This window comes from Olea europaea, chromosome 9 (assembly GCF_002742605.1).
Source record: "Olea europaea var. sylvestris chromosome 9, O_europaea_v1, whole genome shotgun sequence".
NCBI lineage: Eukaryota > Viridiplantae > Streptophyta > Magnoliopsida > Lamiales > Oleaceae > Olea > Olea europaea.
In genome coordinates this window covers 1146707-1163215 of record NC_036245.1, presented here as the reverse complement: position 1 = coordinate 1163215, position 16509 = coordinate 1146707, and the positions used below count along the sequence as shown (strand labels likewise).

Genomic DNA, 16509 nt, shown 5'->3' with positions numbered 1-16509 from the left:
AATGCAAAACTGTTTAGGAGTCTTGTTGGTTCACTGATTTATCTCACAAACACAAGGCCGGATATTGTTCAAGTCGTGAGCATGATCTCAAGGTTCATGAATGAACCAAGTCAACTTCATTTTGCAGCAGCTAAAAGAGTCGTGAGATACTTGCAAGGAACAAAGAAAATAGGCATCAAATATGTAAAAGAAAATGAGAGCAAGTTGATTGGATATAGCGACAGTGATTGGGAAGGTTCGTTGGATGATAGAAAAATCACTTCAGGTTATTTATTTTGTCTCGAAACTAATGTTGTTTCATGGAGTTCAAAGAAGCAAAAAACAGTAGCGTTATCATCCACGGAAGCTGAGTAAATTGCTGTTACAAATGCAACTTGCGAAGCTATTTGGTTGAGACGATTACTAGCAGATTTGAAACAAGTTCAAAAACAAAAAGAAAATGAGAGCAAGTTGATTGGATATAGCGACAGTGATTGGGGAGGTTCGTTGGATGATAGAAAAAGCACTTCAGGTTATTTATTTTGTCTCGGAACTAATATTGTTTCATGGAGTTCAAAGAAGCAAAAAACAGTAGCGTTATCATCCGCGGAAGCTGAGTATATTGCTGTTACAGATGCAACCTGCGAAGCTATTTGGTTAAGACGATTACTAGCAGATTTGAAACAAGTTCAAAAACAGCCCACAGTAATTTATTGTGATAATATGTCTACGATAGCCATGACAAAAAATCCGGTGTTTCATTCGAGAACAAAACACATTGAGTTGCGACATCATTTCATCCGAGATATAGTGAGTAATGGTGAAATCAGCTTGGAATTCATTGGAACGAATGAGCAACCTGCAGACTTTCTAACCAAGGCGATCTATGTCGAGAAATTTCAAAAGGCAAGAGACATTCTCAAAATTGCAAATTAAGAGGGGGTGTTGGAAACGTAATTTGTATTTATTATCTAGATTCATGAATTATAATTATACATGCATTTGTCCATTAATGTACTAGAGGAGGAGAAACGTATCTATTTAATGTTGGTTCATGAGTTAGGCTAGATACATGTTAAATCTTATCTATAAATACCCATGTAACTCAAGCCATTAAAAGTATCGAAGTCACAAAAATTTACAATATAATATCTTCTCTTCTACAATCATAAAAAGTGCAGCAGCACTATATTACGTATAATTTCGAGCATTCGATATTCCTTCTTTTTCATTCGGTTTTTAATCAATCCCCAACATTATGTTGTAGTTTTAGATAAAGAAAAATCATCATAAAATGATTTCATATCTCAAATTTGATTTTTACCCTTCCAGTCCTTACTTATACCTCTTTTGCTTTCTGGACTCAAAGAACCTTAAAGATGATTTCACTGGTTATGTTATGATGATTGTCAAATACTTAGTTGACTCAAAAGTACTCAAACGAGATCTTCTAGGCATAAAAAGAGTCACGTTTTAATCCTTTCAGAAGTGTCAGGCACTATACACTGTGTTCCCACCAGCTTCACTTTTTATTTGTCCTATCGGGATGCTGATACATAAAATATGTAGGTACTTTTTTCTCCCACTTCATCATCATCAAATTTGAAGAAAGATGGCCAGATAAGGATTTTAATTCATTGTGATCTTTCACTTGTTGGGATAGTTTTTCCTTGGGAGATAATCTTGAGAACCACTTGTTCTGATGGTATCTGTCATGATTAGAGGCAGAGCTAGAATTTTAGAATTGTGGAGACAACTTTCAAAAACTTTTAATTTTGAGGGCAAAATTGAAAACTGCTAAGGAATTTTTTGGAAATCTTGAAAAAAGTTGTGCAAACTGCAAAATTTTGGATTTAAAATTTAGTGTGGGGGCAGGTAACCCCACTGCTCCCACGGTAGATTTGTCGATGGTCATGACATAATCTCTAAAATAACTTAATAATTGAAAAAGGAGGAGGGAGGGAGATAGTTTGTAAATTGATTTTGGTAATGTCTACTATTCAAAAGCATCTTAATGGTCAGATAGACCCAAGTATTAAATGCAATGGCCTAATTTGAGTGCTTCTAAGGGCATAATAGAAAATGTTTTGATTTATAAATTTTCTCTTTTCTGAAATGCTTCTTTTTTTAATGTTGCCAAACACCATATGTTTCAACAAGAGTGCAGAAAAAGATGGAATCTCCTACTGGTTTTTCAAATATATATATTTTTTATTTTGACCGTAAAATCTTTACGCCGTCATTTTGATTTACCATCTTGCAAACCATTGAGTTTAATGAAACTGATATTTATTCATTTCCTAGTGCCAGTCTGTCATCCCATCGCATTATCATGATCATATATTGATATGAAATGGAAAAGGTATGATGCATTCGGCTTGACAGTGATGGAGGGGAAGAGAAGGGAAGGGAAAGGAAAGGAATAATTAGGAGGGGAGTGCATGGGAAAGATTGGGGCCAAACTTATTGATCTGTTCACCTTCACTCATACAAAAGTAAAAGGTGGCCAATCATCGATTCTCTTCACTGCCTTTCAATCCTTTCACCTCCAGGATCCTCCAATCGAACTTAGCATTAGAGAGAGACCCAAAATGTTGCAGATTTGTGTATTCATTCTTATCAGACATGCTTCTTGTTACAACAGTCCTATTATGTATTTGCAAAATTTTAGCTGGGTAGTTTGCTGATTTTCCTTCTTATCCACTTCTTCTTTAATCATGCAGATAATGATTGGTGGTGTGCCGATTCTGCATTAGCCAATGAACCTGAATAATGCTTCTCGCAGTATGGCCCCAAGAACTCTCCGCTTCAGCGCCAGACGCTCTCCTCAAAAGTTCATTTTTATTGTACTACTAATACTTGTACCAATTTGTGTTATTGGAATTTTTATTCACAGTCAGAAGATCTCCTATTTCTTTCGTCCACTTTGGGACAATCCTCCACTGCAATTTGAGCATTTGCCACATTACTATGCAGAGAATGTTTCTATGGAAAACCTTTGTCGCCTCCATGGTTGGTCCTTGCGTTCAAAACCACGCCGTGTTTTTGATGGAATAATATTCAGCAATGAATTGGACTTGCTTGAGATTAGGTGGCAGGAACTCCATCCATATGTTACTAAATTTGTAATCTTGGAAGCGAACACTACCTTCACAGGCATCCCAAAACCTCTCTATTTTGCTACAAATCGGAACCGATTTGCTTTTGCTGAAGAAAAGATTGTTCATGGCACATTTCCTGGACGCATTGCATCACATGGGTCACACGACGACCCATTTAAACTTGAATCTGAGCAGCGTGTGGCTATGAATGGATTGCTTCGTTGGGCAGGTATATCCAATGGCGACTTACTCATTATGTCAGACACTGATGAAATCCCAAGTCCTCACACTGTGAAACTGTTGCAATGGTGTGATGAGGTTCCTCCCGTGCTGCATCTTGAGTTGAGGGATTATATGTATTCCTTTGAATTCCCTGTCGACTATAGCAGCTGGCGTGCCACGATCCATATTTACAGCCCGTGGACCCAATATCGACATTCACGCCAAACGGATGTTATTCTTTCCGATGCAGGTTGGCACTGTAGCTTTTGCTTCAGGTATTTGAGAGAATTTGTATTCAAAATGACTGCCTATAGTCATGCAGACCGGGTGAGGCATAAAGAATTTATGAAATATTCTAGAATTCAAAAACTTATCTGTAGGGGAGATGACCTTTTCGACATGTTACCCGAAGAGTATACTTTTAAGGAATTGTTCAAAAAGATGGGTTCAATTACCCCGTCAGCTTCTGCTGTTCATCTTCCAGCTTACTTGATAGAGAATGCAGAAAAGTTCAAGTTCCTTCTCCCAGGAGGTTGTTTACGCTCAACAGGATGAACTTCTTACAGGTTCTGCCATTTTTCCAGATTAAAATTTTAAAGTTGACATAAGTTAGAGACATCTCACTCATCAAATTGTCTTTCATCTGTTAGAAAGGAACTTATTTCTTTTCCTTTGCATTAGTTACTAGCTTCCACGAGGTAGCGAAGATTTTAGCAATTACACTTGTACTATTTTTCTTGTCCTTAGCACGAGAAGAGAATCTATCGATAGATATGTTGTAGAACTTGGTTTAACTGTAGTTTCAGAAATAAATTGTGCACTTCATACTTTGCGACGTTGATTAATGAATTCATGTTGTATTACTTGTATGTTTTCTCTCATTTTCTACCATTCATCTTCTTCTTCATGTGTCTGAAATCAAGCCGCACATAAGCCGGATGCCCTAATCCTATCTTTGGACACCTGCAACACCTCTCGCTGCTCAGTCTTACCAATTTTAATACGATGTGTATTCAATTGGGACTTTTGAAGATTTTGATGGACTTTTTTTAAGTGATAACTTCTATGAATTTCGTGGACCTTTTATAGATTTGTATAGAATTAATAAAGTTTTTCATAGATTTCTATAGAATTTTATTTTAAGATTGAATACACCGTGACTTTTAGAAGTCTCAATTGAATGCTTCTAAACTTTTTAAATCCCCAAAAGTCATTAAAAGTCTCAATTGAATACATTTCCTTAGTTCCTGTTTGTTTAAGATAAAAGTCACATGAAATTAATTTTTGACTTTGATTTATATTTTAATTTGATTATGTAGTTGAACCAAAAGTGACTTAATATATTTTGCGAGTATCGATTTTTACAAGAGACATGCTTATGTACATCTCATTTTTATTATAATGGAGATTTGATTTTGTAGTTCATTTCATTGATGTCAGCATATTGAAAAATCATGTAAATTGAATTGAATGAAAAAGTAGTTTACCATGAATTGAATTGTACACCACTTTTTTATTTAAAACAAATAAATGAAAAATAAGAGGAGATAATTGCATTCATGATCTCCAATCTATTGATGAAGTTGCAAGTTGTTTCCTAACCTACAGAAAGGATCAAGTAGGTGCACCATTAGTCCCGTGGATAGTCTTTGTCAAAGAATCCATTAAAATGCCATTTGATTCACATACGTCCATTTGTTCTAGGAACAAAATTGTATAAACAATTAATTTTAAATAAAAAATTACCAAAATAAAGAAAAAAATAAAAAAAGAAGGTCGACGTTGTTAGCTCTCAATCTGCCTATACCACAGGACAAAGAATATAATGTGTTAAATATTTCTAATGGAAAAAAAAAATGGAAAATGTGTAGAGGAATGATCCTCTGAAATCTCAAATTTTTAAATGATTGATGTGTACAGACCAAGAGCCATGCATGTCTTTACAGGTCGAGGATGTACAAGTATATTCACTCATTTAACACTCGTTTTCATCCTTTTTTTTTTTTTTTTTAAATTGATTATTAACACTTTCTCATATGTGCTTTACGTTATCGATGAGTGCAAGTCACAATTTCTTGGCTGAGTACAAGCATGGTCGAACTGTCTTGTACCACTAATCTTGTCAACCTTCTTACCCATGGGCGGAGCCAATGTATTTGCCCGCACTGGACTTTTGGGCAGATTTTTTTTTTATTTTTTTAACCTACTTTTAAAGTTGCAAATATCAATAGTAGTAAATATCCATTATCTTTTTCCAATATACGATGTCCAGTTCAGAGAGAGAAGCCCTATTATACCCATTCTCTCAAAATTCAATTGACCCAAACCCATTCGTTCATTTGAATCAATCCAACCATTTGTCTGTGAGTGAGAGAATTCGTCCCTGTTGCAGTGTCGCAGTTCCAATTCGCACAGAGTTTTAAAACTCACAAGAAACAAGTGAAATATATAAATTATGTCGTTTTTAGTATTATCGTACTATTATTTTATTTTTTTAGCGTCATTAAATACATGACCAAAACCTCGACATTTGACGTCGAAAAATTTTTGCCCGCGCTAAACTAAAATCTCAGCTCTGCCCCTGTTCATACCTATAATCACATGAAGGGTTTGTCTACATGTATACTCAGGTTGACACTTCGGTGTACAAACCTCCTCATAAGAGGAGGGCCGACGATTTTTATTTTTATTTTTTTGGTCAAGGCCCCCTCTCTTGTGAGGTCATCGGTATACTGGGGTGTCAATCTCGATGTACAAATAGAAAAATCCATCACATGAAATATTGATATAATAATAATTTCAGTAACATTCTTAATTACATTATTAATGTATTTTTAAAAGAAGTAACGAGCTTAAGGAATCTTCTCTTATGTGTCGGAATATTTACGGTTCTTTTGATTTGTGTTTCAATTTTTTTTAAGAATCTATTTTAAGATTTCTGAAAAATTCTTTATTTATCATTTGAACAAAAAAAAAAAAACAAACTTATTTCTTAAAATAGAAAACTGGAAAATACATTTAATTCGAAGTTTTGAGAAACTTTTTATGATATTTTATTCTATTAATTTGCTTAGCAAGTAAAGTAAATAATTTTATGTTAATATATTATCAAGTAATATATATTTTTAAGCTATAAAAGCTAGAAGCAAATGATAAATTAAGATGAGAAAAGATATGAAATAGAAATTAACCATGTAGACTGAGAAATTTTATCTATTTTCATTTAAATAACATATTTTTTTAGAATATTATGATTTTTTATTTTTTATTAAATTAGAATCTTAGAATTTTATTTTTCTGAAGTTCTTTTTTTTTTTTTTTAGAATTTTTAATTTTTAATTTTTTAAAATTTAAGTGTTTAGAAGTGCTTTTAATTTATTTTTTTTAAAGATTTTTATTTAAACATTTGTTTACCGTGTTTTTTATGTTTTCAAAGAGATATATATTGAAGTTTATGTTATAAGTTTAATCTTTTCGAAAATGCAATTCCAAAATATTAAACCAAATAAGTTTTGAATGTTTTACAAATCGAAAACTAAAAACAACTTGAAAATAGAAAATCGAACACACCCTTAATTTCTCCATTGTATCTTTTAGCTAATTTATCACCATAAGATGTAACTGCTAATTTATCACACTGCTATTATCTCGAAAATAAATAAATGAAAGAAGATAAGGTGCAACCCCTATATTTTCCTTTTAGAATTGGTGATAATGTGTAGGGATGTCAACTCGAATCATCGAAATCGAAAATCACAATTAATCAAATCGAATGGGGAGAAAAAAATCGAACCAATGGTGCAATGTGGTGGATATAATATTTGATTTTAATGATCTGGTTTGGGGAAGGGCTGTTATGGTATTTACGTCGTCAACTCCCTCGAACCGATTACCCGTTAATTTTTTTTTATAAGTACCCGTTAAAAAAAATTAGACAATTGAGCTTTCCATTATTCTTTCAATGAATGGATATGAATTGATGTTGGAGCTTTCGAGTTATTGAATAGGAATCAAGTTCGATGCATGAGGATTAAGGGACAAGAATATTGTTTAATATTGTTATGTTGATAATATTGTTTGTTAAATTCGAATTTTATATTTGGGAATTGAGATATTGTTTGCATTTTCATTTGAAATATTGTTTGTTAAATTGACTTAGTATTTTTTATTTATTTATGTGTTAAATGAGAATTTAAGAATATATTAACTGTGAATTGTGATATTAAAGATTAATTTGAGTATTGTGTGTGATTATGTGATTTGTGAAAATTAAAAATGAGAAATTGGAGAATTTATAATTTGTGATAAATTGGTGCGGAGAATTGAAAATTGAAATTTTAATTATATTTTAAAATTAATTTTAATTCTAATACAAATTGTGAAATTATGTTTTCAATTGATGTCCCAACCTAATTTTTGTAGTGGTGCATTTAATCTCGTAATTACTTCTAGTCAAGCAAACGTTTTATTGAGCATTGATAACACAAAAAGTCTCATGTATCATTTATTTTATGTTATTTCGAATTGTATTGTACTGTAACTTGAAATAAATATACGTTTTTTACATTTTAGTGTATTTACATATAGATAGAATAAATTTTAATATTATTTAGTTTGATATTATTAAATGATATCGCTATACGCATGTTGATTGTTGACGATTAACGATTGCTCTAGTTGGGTCAAAATCCTGGATTTGCTCCTATTTGTGGTTATTAATTGTCCGAACCAAGCCAAATCGAAATACGAACCGACCCGACTTCCTTGGTTATGGTACGGTTATGATATAACCAAAAAATTGGTGATTCGGTGATGGTTTTTTTCGAACCGAACCGTTGCCAACCTTAATAATGTGCAACCTACTCATAGTTATAGGATCCATTTGGCATGGTTTACATTTTTGCTTCTGTTTTTCGTAGAAGCACTTTTTTATGAAGCTATCATATAGCTCATTTGGCTGGACTTTCATTTTATTTTTTTTTTCCTAATTTTACTTCTTGTAGAAGTATTTTTTTAGAAAATTACTTTAAGTCAACTTTTTCTAAAAGTTCTCTTAACCAGACAAAATACTTTCAGAATATAATCCGAACATGCTCAAAAAAGTAACTTATTATTTTTAAAACAAAATTTAACTTTTCAAAAGTCTTAACAAATGGTTACATTTACACTTTTAAAAATTATCCAAGGCCCCATTTGGTAACTATTTTTTTCAAATTGCATTTTTCTCTTTCTTCTTTTTAACTGCATATTTTTTATTAAAATAATATTACACGTAAATAAAAAACTTTTCCTTATTTTTCAACCACACATTTCATATCAATTTACTATTCTAAAATGCATATTTACGTCCCAACCTAATTTTTGTAGTGGTGCATTTAATCTCGTAATTACTTCTAGTCAAGCGAACGTTTTATTGAGCATTGATAACACAAAAAGTCTCATGTATCATTTATTTTATGTTATTTCGAATTGTATTGTACTGTAACTTGAAATAAATATACGTTTTTTACATTTTAGTGTATTTACATATAGATAGAATAAATTTTAATATTATTTAGTTTGATATTATTAAATGATATCGCTATACGCATGTTGATTGTTGACGATTAACGATTGCTCTAGTTGGGTCAAAATCCTGGATTTGCTCCTATTTGTGGTTATTAATTGTCCGAACCAAGCCAAATCGAAATACGAACCGACCCGACTTCCTTGGTTATGGTACGGTTATGATATAACCAAAAAATTGGTGATTCGGTGATGGTTTTTTTCGAACCGAACCGTTGCCAACCTTAATAATGTGCAACCTACTCATAGTTATAGGATCCATTTGGCATGGTTTACATTTTTGCTTCTGTTTTTCGTAGAAGCACTTTTTTATGAAGCTATCATATAGCTCATTTGGCTGGACTTTCATTTTATTTTTTTTTTCCTAATTTTACTTCTTGTAGAAGTATTTTTTTAGAAAATTACTTTAAGTCAACTTTTTCTAAAAGTTCTCTTAACCAGACAAAATACTTTCAGAATATAATCCGAACATGCTCAAAAAAGTAACTTATTATTTTTAAAACAAAATTTAACTTTTCAAAAGTCTTAACAAATGGTTACATTTACACTTTTAAAAATTATCCAAGGCCCCATTTGGTAACTATTTTTTTCAAATTGCATTTTTCTCTTTCTTCTTTTTAACTGCATATTTTTTATTAAAATAATATTACACGTAAATAAAAAACTTTTCCTTATTTTTCAACCACACATTTCATATCAATTTACTATTCTAAAATGCATATTTACATAAAAATGACTATCAAACACCAATATGTTTAAAAGCAACCTATTAGGTCTATAAGCAACTTTTTACTTTTTAACCTTGACAAAACGAGCCTTAGCCTCGTTTGGTAGCAATTTTCATCTCAAAAAATCAATTTTTTTTATCGTTATTTCACTTTTTCAGCCGTCATTTTTGATTTTTTTACTCACACATGGAACCCACTTTCACTCTAATAGTCGAAAAATTGATTCTTGTAATCACTATCAAACAGGCTCTTAATATATTTACTTAAACCGTTTTATATGAGCTTAAAAGCTTATAACTAACTTAACAGAATTCAATACAGCAAAGCATTCAACTTATCAAAAATATTCAATATGCTTATATTACAAACTTATCAACGGTCTTATCATTTCCCACTATTTCTTTTTTCTCTCTCACTCTAAACTCTAAAGCTCCAGCAGGAGAAACTCCAGTAAACATACAGTGTTCCTTTCCTTTCTCTCTCTACAGAAAAACCCTCCGAGTTGTCCTCTCTCTCCTCATTCATTCAAGGTACAAACCCACGTAGAGAGGAAGCTTGTATGCATGCATGTATAGGTGGAATGGAGATTTCATCTTTGTGGATTTTCATTTCTTTTTAGGCAGGGTTGGTTATTGAGCGTAAGCGAGCATGTCGTCTTTGGAAAAAGATCTGTTGTTTTCGATACATCAGTTTCTTCATGAAAAGAATTTCAAAAGAACTGTTCACACGTAAGGATTCAAATTTCAATATCGAACATTATTTTGGGGATTTTTTTAGTTTTTTGATTGTTAAGAAAATGAGGAAATTGATTATTAATTATAGATCAAAACAGTTGGGTTAGATAAATTCAGACTGTTAACAAATAAGGATTCGATTTTCTATATTTAATTTTACTTTCATTCTCATTTTTGGATATTTTAAGTTTCCTGATTGTTGAGATAATGGGGAAATCAATAATTATTTTTGGATTAAAAGATTCTTAATAGGATCTATTGTATGATTCTTTAGCTTAATTAATTCACTAAAGAAACATGGGTTTTCAAAAATTCAAGATTTGTTTATAATAATTACATATTTTTCTGTTGAATATTGTTGATATATTGGGAAATCCTTTGTATAATTGGTGAAATAATGGTTGAATTCTTTGTGGTGATCTAAGATTGGAACAAGAGTCAGGAATCTTCTTCAGTATGCCCTATTTCCAGGACAGGGTAACCAATGGGGATTGGGATGAGGTGGAAAATTACTTATCTGGGTTCACAAAGCTTAAGGATAACACAAATTCCACGAATATCTTCACAGTGATCCAACATCATAAGAACTTAGAAGCCCAGGACAGGTGATTTACTTCAATATTTAACTCGAATTAACTTTCTTGAAAATATCAGGTGAGAGAGTAGTAGTACTTTTCTTGGTAGTCATTATATCTTTATCATTTATGGGAGTTTGCATTGATTTATCTTCAAGAATGTTGATTTGATACAATGACGTGCAGGGAGGATGAGAAAGTATCCAGAGAGCTAATTAACGCTAGGGGCTATATGTTTGCCTATGTTAAGAAGCTTATAGAAGCAAACCCTGTGTTTCGTGATAAGCTGAAGCTCCCCATCTTCAATCCCTCAACATTGAGACTAAGGTTTATTTCTTCCGTATTTGTAAATCAGCATTTTCTTTCAGGTTGACATATATATCGGCATTTTTCTGTGTTGGCTTTCAGTTTGAACTTGCAGAATCATTTGGCTGCTGTTCCAACTTCACAGTCCACTAGTGCCATAACTAGTCTGCTTCAGGGTGCTGTTCCTAAGCCTGCGGAATTCCCAACTGTAAGCTTAGCTAAAATAGGCAAGAAAAATGCTTATGCATTGGGGTTGTTTTAATGATGAGATAAGAAATTGAATTTTTATCCTTTTTGTGAAGCCATTTCGAGCTCAAGGTCCTCTGCCAACTTCTCCCTTGGGATGTGTGACTAATGCACCATCGGCTCCCCAACCTTCAGCTAGTTATCCATCTTCAGTTCCTCACCCTTCAGCTTCTGCATGTCCAATTGGTTTCAACACCCAAAACAATTCTGGTATTCATAAATTCTAACTTTTCCATTAGTCTAAAGCGTGGAAGCGTATGTTGATAAAAATGTAAAAAGATAGTTATTTGCCCCACCTCCCCCTGTCTGTTTGTTACTAACTTAATTTCTAGCAGATGTTTTGAAGCATCCTACAACTCCTAAAAATAAACCAGCTGTAGACATCCAAAACGATCACTCTGAACTACTCTTGAAGGGAACAAAACGATTGGAAATGTCTAATGAAGTATGGATTTACCATCCTAAATTCCTCATATTCGTGTTGGCCTCTTTCTAGAAATAGATACTTTCTTGGTTCTTATAGTTTAAAGCTTCGACATATTGTACACCTTGGTCTGTCATGTTGGTTTACAGTTTATGCTTTCAACTCCTGCGATAAGTACAATTGATGATGTTAATGCTTCTTCTGGATCAAATATTGAGGATAGAGTTTCTCCAGTAGCACCCACAGTTTCAATGGTACGCTGCTTTCAAACTTTTAAGATGGATATCTCTGTTTCCAAACATCTGATTAATTTCTTTGACACAATGGTTGAATAGCAATTTGGCATATTTTTTATTTAGGCGTGCATAACATAGGTGCATTGCATAATATTTCATAAGATAATAGTTCTTGTCTGCACTACTACGACTATTCAGTTTACATTATATAATCTTCACTTTTGTGATCAATTTCATGTAGAATGAAAATAGGCAAAATTTGAAAGATGGGAAGCCTACAATTGCAGGTGAGTCCTCTGTGAAATCTAGATCGCGGGAACTGATAGATGCAAATGAGCCATCAAAATGTCGTATACTGAGACTTCCAGATAGTTTGGTGGCGATGAGGGTATTAGTTAACTCTGTTCTCGGTCATTTAAAGTACCTCGATAGATTTTTGCCCAGATATTAATTTGGCGATCCCCCCTCTCATATACTGAGGCATAACGCATAGCTCAGAATTTATGTGCATGGTCATGTGGATAGAGAGAACTCAAAACGTTTTATACGAAATTAGAATAAAAGAGATTCAACTTCCTAAATTGATTGTTTAATAACATAATGAATAATACTATCTAGCACCAATGGTATTGAACACCAATTTAGGTACAGCATTTCATATGTCCTTTCAAATGAGCCATAAATCCTTGTTTTTAATTAAACATATAATTTAATGATACAAGTACAGCCGCCTAGAATTGTGTTGAACACCAGTCATTCTAAATCGTAATACTCATAATTTATTCAGTTCCATTTCCAACATTAAAAATTCACCACATTCAAGTTTCTATCAACTCTGTGCTTTGTCTAAGCAACAGGCCACCAGTTAGCTTAAGGTACTGCTGAAAAACATGCAAGACAAAGAAGAAGCTTTGAAGTTATTTGTTAAAAGAATATTATTTTCTTTACCTTGACAATTCTTGCAGCTAACTCTAGTTTTCTTTAAAAACTTTCTTATAGTTTCAACATTTATTTCTGGTTTGTGCTTCTGACGCTCACTTAATGAGGCCCTTCTAAATTTTATTTTCAATTTATCAGGTTTCAAGATTGATGTATACCAATTCAGGATCTGCCATACTGGCTCTATATGTTAATGCTGTACATAAACTCTGGAAATGGCCAGAGAATGACAGTAATTCAATGGGGAAGGAGTTTTCTTTAAAAACTTTCTTATAGTTTCAACATTTATTTCTGGTTTGTGCTTCTGACGCTCACTTAATGAGGCCCTTCTAAATTTTATTTTCAATTTATCAGGTTTCAAGATTGATGTATACCAATTCAGGATCTGCCATACTGGCTCTATATGTTAATGCTGTACATAAACTCTGGAAATGGCCAGAGAATGACAGTAATTCAATGGGGAAGGTATATCAGTACCATTATTACACTGGAAACCTTCCCAGATTCCATTATTTCTCGTAAAACCAGCAGTATCTTCTTAACGCAATTCAATTCTTATAGGCAGGAGCAAGGTTAGTGCCTCAATTATGGCAACCTCGTAGTGGGACAATGATGACCAATGAGACTAGTGGCATGAATCCGGAATATGCTTTTCATTGCTTTGCTCTGTCCAATAATGATCAGTATCTTATGTCGGTGTCAGGAGGGGAAATTTCCTTTTTTAATATGGGGACGTTCAAAGTAAGTGGCTTTTGTTCTGCTAATCTCATGCATTTAAAATGTTGGATCATATAGAGTTTTTGTTTCTCATAATTTGTTAAAACATATTGAAAACAGTTTGATATGAGATGAGAATTTCTGGACCAAACAATTTATTCTCTTTCGTAGACACGAGTTGCACTCAATGTGGTTCCCCTCCTAACTTGCTTGTTATAACATTTTTGTTCTACCAACAGACAATAAAAACAATCATGTCTCCTCCACCTGCAGCAACATTTTTGGCACTTCACCCCCGAGACAATAACATCATAGCAATTGGCAGCGATGATTCATCTATTCAAATATATGATGCCACATTTAATGAGGTATAGTAAGCTTCTGGCTTAAATTTGAGTCAAACATCTTAACGAGTCAATCGAATTTATCACTGCGTTAACTTTGCAACAGGTCAAAACCAAGCTCAAAGCTCATCAGGAAAGGATAACTGGCCTTGCCTTCTCTAATATTCTTAATGTGCTTGTATCTTCAGGAGCTGATTCTCAGGTGAACAGCTTGTGTCTCAGATACTTCTACAATTGGTAAACTAAAGTTCCTATTAGAGGAAACTGACCCGTTTTTGTTTACCCAGCTGTGTGTTTGGAGCACTGATACATGGGAGAAGCAAACAAATGAATACTTGCAAAGCCCAGCTGGTCGCTCTGGTGCTTCTCTTGCAGATACCCGTGTTCAATTTCACCATGATCAAACATGTTTACTAGCAGTCCAAGAGACACAGATAGTAATCTATGAAGTACCTGCTTTGAAACGGCATATGAAGGTGTAGTGTATAGTTGCATTTGTTTGTCACCAATATCATCTACTTGTAGATGACATTTTTCTCGAGTTATTGCTTGAGAACTCCTAAGTATTTTGACTACGAATATAGTTCCTGCCTTGGCTTCTGATGCAATTTCTTTCTTATTTTCATAATCTAAATAGTGGGTGCTACCACTACAAGCAAGTGGCTCAATCACATATGCTACATATTCTTGCGATAGCAAATCCATATATGTCAGCTTTGAATGTGGAAGAATAAGTGTTCTTTCTGCGTCATCACTTGATTTGAGATGTCGAATTAATCCCTCTTTATACCTACCTACCAATCCAAGGTGCCTCTACTGAAATTTCTTGAATTTGTTTTTAATCAAGTTACAATGAATGAATGCAATTACCAGAAAACTGTTCGTGATTATCTGTAAGTACATTTTCTTCGCCATACTAATTATTTTGTATTACCATTTTGCAGCTTACGGGCCTATCCCTTAGTTGTTGCAGCGCACCCTTCCAAGCCTAATCAATTTGCAGTCGGACTTACTGATTGTGGTGTTTATCTACTAGAGCCACTAGAATCAGAAGGCAAGTGGTATCCCTAACCTCGAAGGTGATAGGTTTATACTCAGCAGCCTCTCCATGATATCACGACATATTCTTGTGCTTTTGCACTGTTACCATTCTTTTTCTTCCAGAGGAAAGGCTCCAAAAGCTGTCGATATAGCTGTAGGTCAGTTTCTTAGGAGTTAGTTTAGAGGTTGGGGTCAAGTTGGTAGTTATTGTTACAGTAAAATGATGATCGATGAAGGTCATTCAAAGTCCTTCAAGGAGTCAGCAAGGTAGATTGGGCATAGCTTCTGCCTCAAATTTCTTCTCCTCCTTCTAACTTTTTTCCTTCCATGAAACTTCATGTATGTAATTAGTTTGTACCCTTAAAAGTTACTGATATTTTCAATATTACCATCTCTTTCATTTGGAGAAGATTAAGCATTTTGATATGTGCTTTCTGTTTGCTAAAATCCTGCAAGTGCACGGTGTCGTAGTCAAATAATAAAGAATGAGTGAAGTATTGTTGGTGCACGGACTAAATATATTAGTTAAACCTAACTTCACTCAAATAGCAAGATCTTTAAAGTGTTTTATATTGACAATCTAAAATCTATGTCAAAATTAACTGATTTAGATAAATTATGGGAAGCGTTATGAAAATTACTAGGACTTCGAATCCCTCTACAATCAGCCATTTTAATATCAATCTGAGATTTAGAAAATACATATTCGAATACGAAGATCAAAATTAACTCCAATTAAGCTCCAAGTTTGTATTTTCTTGACAATTGCATTAAAGTTGAAATTTACCTATAATTAAAATACACAAGAAAACCTCCAATAAAAATCAATGAACTGAATAACTTGACGTATTTTCCTCAAGTATTGATAATGTTTGAGCAATTCATAAAAATCTCATAAGTAATGATACAAAAACCAATTTTATTCTTAATCCATGGCCAATCAATGTTTGTGTACGCATAATCGACCTAATCATCATAGACCTTTAGGTTGGTTATTTTCTCGAATTTCAATATTAAAATTTTCCTTTCTTTTCTCATGGGATGCACACCCCTAAACTTATTTTTCAATCACTCATTAGGGTATTTATTGTAAAGACGTTTACACATTATTGATTGCTTTTCCACTCAAGTATATTTTGGATTTCATCAACAGAAGTGACTATCTCGATACGTGAGAGTGTCCCAACCTCCAAACTTCAACTAGAATAATAAATTCACTAAAAATCTACACTTCAAATTAATCGTCAAGGCATAGCTTGGCAGAACATTGCCCATAGTTATTTTTCTGCTTCTTCAACACATTTAGTATGTGTATTTTTTTTAGTCTCCCTTTATAAAAAAAATAAAAAAAA

The 16509-nt window shown here is 33.2% G+C and overlaps 3 protein-coding genes across 3 annotated transcripts in view; all 3 read left to right on the top strand.

Moving 5' to 3' along the window:
* The window catches only part of LOC111399363 (beta-1,4-mannosyl-glycoprotein 4-beta-N-acetylglucosaminyltransferase), a 9833-nt gene extending 5701 nt beyond the window's left edge, over window positions 1–4132 (top strand). Inside the window, exon 2 of the mRNA XM_023026630.1 lies at window positions 2703–4132. Within this exon, the coding sequence (XP_022882398.1) occupies window positions 2739–3857 (1119 nt within the window). The 5' untranslated portion in view covers window positions 2703–2738 and the 3' untranslated portion in view covers window positions 3858–4132. The remainder of the gene's footprint in view (window positions 1–2702) is intronic.
* A 5869-nt stretch (window positions 4133–10001) lies between these two features.
* On the top strand, window positions 10002–13331 carry LOC111400105 (topless-related protein 1-like). Its single transcript, XM_023027552.1, has 9 exons — window positions 10002–10323; window positions 10755–10934; window positions 11091–11231; window positions 11313–11418; window positions 11513–11666; window positions 11792–11901; window positions 12030–12134; window positions 12358–12504; window positions 13194–13331. The coding sequence occupies exons 1-9, from the start codon at window positions 10244–10246 to the stop codon at window positions 13329–13331; spliced, it is 1161 nt and encodes a 386-aa protein (XP_022883320.1). The 5' UTR covers window positions 10002–10243.
* Window positions 13332–13421: 90 nt separating this feature from the next.
* Window positions 13422–15559, top strand: LOC111400104 (topless-related protein 4-like). Its single transcript, XM_023027551.1, has 7 exons — window positions 13422–13520; window positions 13617–13796; window positions 14012–14140; window positions 14223–14318; window positions 14404–14592; window positions 14754–14923; window positions 15061–15559. The coding sequence occupies exons 1-7, from the start codon at window positions 13422–13424 to the stop codon at window positions 15185–15187; spliced, it is 990 nt and encodes a 329-aa protein (XP_022883319.1). The 3' UTR covers window positions 15188–15559.
* The last annotated feature ends 950 nt before the right edge of the window (window positions 15560–16509 follow it).